This window comes from Hyaena hyaena, unplaced genomic scaffold (assembly GCF_003009895.1).
Source record: "Hyaena hyaena isolate Hyena2069 unplaced genomic scaffold, ASM300989v1 scaffold_315, whole genome shotgun sequence".
Lineage (NCBI taxonomy): Eukaryota > Metazoa > Chordata > Mammalia > Carnivora > Hyaenidae > Hyaena > Hyaena hyaena.
In genome coordinates, this window is record NW_024080948.1 from 694,746 (window position 1) to 700,745 (window position 6,000).

Below are 6,000 nucleotides of genomic sequence, written 5' to 3' on the forward strand. Positions count from 1 at the left end.
GACATATTGTCTGCCTGTCTCTTAGAGCATTACACACTTTCAATTCACCACACTCAGTTAATGACTAGTTATTCTCTGGGAGATAGATACTTTTTCTATACTTGAGAATCTCCTTCAGTCTAAACAGAAACAACCAAGAGACATCATAATACAGGGAGATAAGGGCTATGGCAGTAGGTAGGACAAGATGCTAGGGGAATCCAGAGAGAGAGAGAGAGAGAGAGAGAGATTGATGCAGGGAAGACAGGGTATTTGAGGTAGGCTTTGAACGGTGAGTAGAAACTTGCCTTGGGACAAATGGGTTAAATGGCCTGAAATTTTATCTCAAATCAGGAGCCCTGCACCCTGTCTTGTCTCTGCTTCTGACTTGCTATATAATTTTGGGTGACTTTCTGTCCCTCCATTGGTTTCTGTTTCTGTGTCTGTACAATGGGGACATTAATGGGGAATTCCTTTGTCTGTTTACTTGTTTTCTGCCCATGACTTTCTAAGGAGAGTTTTATTTTGTCTGGCTTCTTTTCTCTTTTTTTTCTTTTTTTTGAGATACAAAAGTAGGATAACAGGATGACAGACACTGAATGGAAAGGTGGGGAGGAAAAAGAAAAGCAAGACTGTGGAAAGGGCCTAGGGGGACGATTTTTGATGGAAAGTGACAAGTTTGGTGAATGAGGGGCACTGAGAGGCAACAATGTGGTGTGAGAGGGTTAATGAGGACCCAGGAGATTCTAAAGAGTGTTGACATGGATCGGAGCCCCTGTGGGGTCGTTCAAGAATGACAAATAAATATTAGAATCATTTATTTTTATTTTTATTTTTTTGAAGTCAACAAATATTTATTGAGTGCCTGTTTTGTGTTAGATATTGTTCCAGATACTTGGGACACATGAGAGAATGCCACAAAAGTCTCTGGCCTCATGGTGCTTACAGTCTAGCGTTTATTACCATTGCACTTGCACACTGTCTGTGATCCTAGGCAAGTCACTGCACCTCTGTCCACTTGTCATCCACTGTCCAACGCAGGAATAAGCAGGCCCTGCTCAAACATGGGTAACATGCTTGGTGCACTATAAATGCCCACCCCCAACCTTGCACCACCCAGACAATAGAAAGTGTTGGACTTTTAGTAGTAAAGCACTGGGAGAAAGGGCGAAGGGATTTGAGTTGGGTGGTCCTGTGTCCTGCCACACCGGGGCAGGACTAGCTACTAGTTTGGCTAGCGACACAAACTGCTGCTGCTGCTGCTGCTGCCTTTCTGCCTTGCTGGCAAGGTCGTCGGCCTTCTCTGTAGCTGCCAGTGCCGTCTCCTTTGCCTTCTCTTTGGCTTCCTTGGCTGTCTCAACAAGGGGTTTGGAAGGGGCCTCACCTTGCAGCTTGGCCAAGATGGATTCAAAGCCTTTCATAGTCTTGGTCATATTGCTTTTGAACCCGGCAAGGCCAAATTCCTGGACAGCTCTGGAGGCACAAAATAAGCTGGAGGAGACCCAGGCTTCCCAGCAGGTTTCGGTCCAGCCGCTGTTATCAGAGTTCACACAGTAAACACGTAGTTCTTCCACCACCAGCAGCCGGGCATGGTTGGTGTTCCAGGTGAAGGTGGTCATTGTCTGGTTCTGCAGGTCCACAGTAGAATCCTCCAGGATGTACACCGAGGGAGCAACATTGACAAGAAACAGTCGCTGCACCCAGCAGGGCATCCTATTGGTCTTGGTCAGGAGACACTGAGACAGGAGCTTCTGGTCATGGGCCACCTCTTGGTGCACTGTGTCTTCCGTCAAGACATGTTTGCTATAGGGAATTGGGTCCGCTGCCAGAAGGCAGCCAATACTTGGTCCCAGGAACTGTGGAGCAAGCACGTTCTGGCCCAGAAATACGTCACCATCTTCCAGGCCTGGGGGTAGGAGTGTGGGTATGTGTGTGTGTGTGCGGGGGGGGGGGGGGGGGGGGGGGGGGTTATGCCCAAGCACAAGCAGCAGCCCCAGCCTGAGGAGTTGTCTGGCCATAAGCCTAGAGCCATCTTAAAATTACTTTTGGGAGTTGGACTGATGCTCTTGGATTTAATACATTTTAATTCATTTCTGAATAGATTAAAATGCACACAATTCAAAAGCCCAGAGAATAAAAGGATATAGGTTTCCTTCTCATTTCTACTCCTAGCACCTCCAATCAACTTCTGCTCTCCAGGGGTGACTGCTGTTACCCAGCCTCTGTGTGAGGTGTCGGAAATATTCTTTACATACACATATGTATATGTATGTACGTATGTATATGTGATCTCCCCATTTTGAACACAAATGAAAGCTGTGTATACTGTTCTAAAATTTGCTTTTTAATTTTTAAAAAAATTTTTTAACATTTATTTATTTTTGAGAAGCAGAGAGACAGAGCATGATCGGGGGAGGGGCAGAGAGAGAGGGAGACACAGAATCTGAAGCAGGCTCCAGGCTCTGAGCTGTCAGCACAGAGCCAGACGTGGGGCTCGAACCCACAAATTGTGAGATCATGACCTGAGCTGAAGTCGGAGGGTTAACCGACTGAGCCACAGAGGCACCCCTGAAATTTGCTTTTTAATTTTTTAACGTTTATTTATTTTTGAGAGAGACAGAGTATGAGTGGAGCAGGGGCAGAGAGAGAGGGAGACACAGAATCTGAAGCAGGCTCCAGGCTCTAAGCTGTCTGCAAAGAGCCCGACGCAGGGCTTGAACTCAAACTGTGAGATCATGAGTTGAGCTGAAACTGGACACTTAATTGACTTAGCTACCCGGGCAGCCCTGAAATTTGCTTTTTTTAACTCAACAATGTAACATGGAGATCAGTCCCTAATAATTCATAGTACTTCCTCATTCTTTGTTAATAGCCACACAGTATTACATTAATTATATCATAGTATGGATAGATTGAAGTTGTCCAATCAGTCCCCTGTAGCTGAGCATTTGCTTTGTTTCAACAATTTATCCTTTATTCTGCCATTCTTGAATGCGACATTGGAGGCTAAGCCTGGGCCATGTGGGGCCTTGGGATTTATTTGGACTATGGGATATATGGGCTCAATAGGATCTTTGAAAGATACTGATTCATTCTCTGACCAAGCTCTTCCCACCACCCTTTCCCTTGGTTTTCTACTCACCCAACCTCTGGGCCCAGAGTGGCAGCCTCAGTCCTTCACCATGACCTGCTCTCTGAGGTCCTTTGAACTCCTTCCACTCCATAAAATCCTCCTGGCCTGATTCCCTTGATTCAAGCCAAGAGTTGACCGATGGGATCTTTGGGTAGAAAAACTAGGGATAGAGACTCTGAATAGACTGTAAATATTTATTGACCAATTTCTGAACTTACCTGGGTACTTCCTGCTTATTCTCCATCTACTTGTCTGTTTTTCTATGGATTTTGTTCCCCTTGTCTGCCAAAGGAATTCTCTGGGTATCTGTCAGGGGGTAGAACCTTACTTGTGGGTGTTAAAAAAAATGTGCCTTCTTGGGGTGTCTGGGTGGCTCAGTATGTCAAGCGTCTGACTCTTGATTTCAGCTCAGGTTATGATCATGCAGTCATGAGATGGAGCCGTGCATTGAGCCCCAAGTCAGGCTCCCAGCTGAGCTTGCAGCCTGCTTAAGATTCTCTCTCCCTCTCCCTCGACTCCTCCCCCTATTTGTGCAAGCATGGTCTCATGCGCACATGTTCACTCCCTCAAAATAAATAAATAAACATTTTTAAAAATGTGCCTTCTTGTAGAAGAAACCCTTCCACCTGTAATAGAATTGCATGGAATGGGTATGTAGAGATCATCTATTGCACTAAGTTTATAGATGAGGAAACTGAAGTGTGGATGAGGGGGAAGGGCTTGCCCAAGGTAATTGAATGAGCGAGTGAAAGGACAGGAAAGACACCGGAAGCTTCCATTTCCAGTTCTTACCTCTTCCCTCTCTTCTCCAAGAGTTCAAACTCAGTCAACCTTTATTCTCACAAATTCTAGTATATAAAGGTAACAGAAACATGGAAAGAGCCTAAGTGTCCATCAACGGATGAATGGATCAAGAAGATGTGGGTTTATCTATAAGATGGAATACTACATGGCAATGAGAAAGAATGAAATCTGGCCATCTGTAGCAACATGGATGGACCTTGAGGGTGTTATGCTGAGCGAAATAAGTCAGGCAGAGAAGGACAAATACCATATGTTTGCACGTATAGGAGGATTAGGAGGAAGTTAACGGAGGACGATGCAGGAGAAGAAGGGGAAAAATAGTTGGGGAGAGGGAGGGAGACAAACCATGAGAGACTCTTGATGCTGAGAACAAACTGAGGACTGATGGATGTGGGGAGGGGAGGGGGGAGATGGGCATGGAGGAGGGCACTTGTGGGGATGAGCACTGGGTGTTCTATGGAAACCAACTTGACAATAAACTATTTGGAAAAAAAATAAAAATAAATATTTAAAAATAAAATTTAAAAAGGTAACAGAATTGCAGTATTATTCATATGATGGATGACTACTTAGCAATAAAAAGGAATAAACTATAATACCTTTTGTAAAAATATGGATGAACCTCAAGATATGATGCTGAACCAAAGAAACCAGATGCTAAAGAGTACATACCATACGATTCCATTAGTATGAACTTCTAGAACAGGCAAAGGAGTACACATACTGACAGAGAGCAGGTCCAAAGCTGCCTGTGAATGGGTGGAAGGACTGACTGAGTACAAAGGGGAGCAAAGGAATTTTCTGGAGTGATAAGGTGCTCTATATTTTGACTTTGGGAGTGAGTACATGGCGTCAAAATTCATTACACCTCAGCAAAGTTGGCTTAAAAAGGAAAAAAAAAGAAGCAACGTGGAAATATACTTACTCACTTTTTTTTTTTTTTAAATGTTTTATTTATTTCTAGGAGAGAGAGACAGCGTGAGCAGGGGAGGGTCAGAGAGAGATGGAGTCACAGACTGAAACAGGCTCCAGGCTCCGAGCTGGCAGTCAGCACAGAGCCCGACACGGGGCTCGAACCCACAAACCGTGAGATCATGACCTAAGCGAAAGTCGGAAAGTCAGACGCTTAACCGACTAAGCCACCCAGGCGCCCCATTTACTCACTTTATTTAAGAAAAGACAATGTTACCACTGACCTACATGCACAAAATCAACATTGACCAACTCATTTGAGAAGGGCAAGCTTAGCAGTTCATAACCCTCAGATCAGATGCTTTCCATCTTTGAAATGAAAGTGTCACAGATTTAGGTCAGAACATCATTTTCCTTAGGCTTTTGTTCAAGAGTGTCCTCTATCTCAAAATCATTCCTGACTTGGGTTGGATTAAAAAGCTAGTGACTACTGCTTCTCTGCTTTATATCAAGGTGATTTACTGGCTTGACAGATTTAATTTTTCTACTGCAGAGGTCTTCAAGGTGTTTCAGTTCTGTCTTTAAGAAAGAAAAATTAAATTAAAAAATAAATTAAATAAAATAATAAAAACCACTTCAAATGCATTTATATTCAAAATCCAAATACATTATTTTAAACAAGAAAAAAAGAAATATTATTTGTGCAAGCAATAACAACCATGGCTAATGTTAATTGATTGCTTTCTATGTTCTGGGAGGCATCCTAAAGGTTTATCACGTAGTATTTCATTACAGGTTCAGAACAATCATATAAGGGAGTTACTCTTATTATCCCCATCTTGTAGGCTTGAAAACTGAGGCACAGAGAGCCTGAATTATCTGCCCTAGGTTTGACAGCTACTAAGTGATAGACTGGGATATGAATCCTATTAGCCTGGTTCCAGAGCCCATCTAGCTATTAAGTACTCTATGGCATTAACATTCAACATGACTCAAGAGTGATAGCGATACCCTTTTGCTTTAGGATCCCTTCCTCACTGGTACCAGAAATTCCACCATTATTGCTTCCTCCCTCACGATTAAGCATTGCCCTGTTTAGATGCCTCCTAAAATACATTTAATTAAGAGAGCAGGAACGCTAAATCCCTACACATCTATCGACTGGGTTTTTT

General features: G+C 43.5%; 1 protein-coding gene across 1 annotated transcript; it reads right to left on the reverse strand.

Annotated features, from left to right (window-relative positions):
* Positions 1–624: 624 nt before the first annotated feature.
* LOC120242792 (PRELI domain-containing protein 1, mitochondrial-like) lies at positions 625–1,876 on the reverse strand. The gene is given in 4 exon segments (XM_039248729.1): positions 625–675; positions 1,188–1,330; positions 1,364–1,798; positions 1,801–1,876. Coding segments are annotated over 4 exon segments (705 nt in total).
* Positions 1,877–6,000: the final 4,124 nt, after the last annotated feature.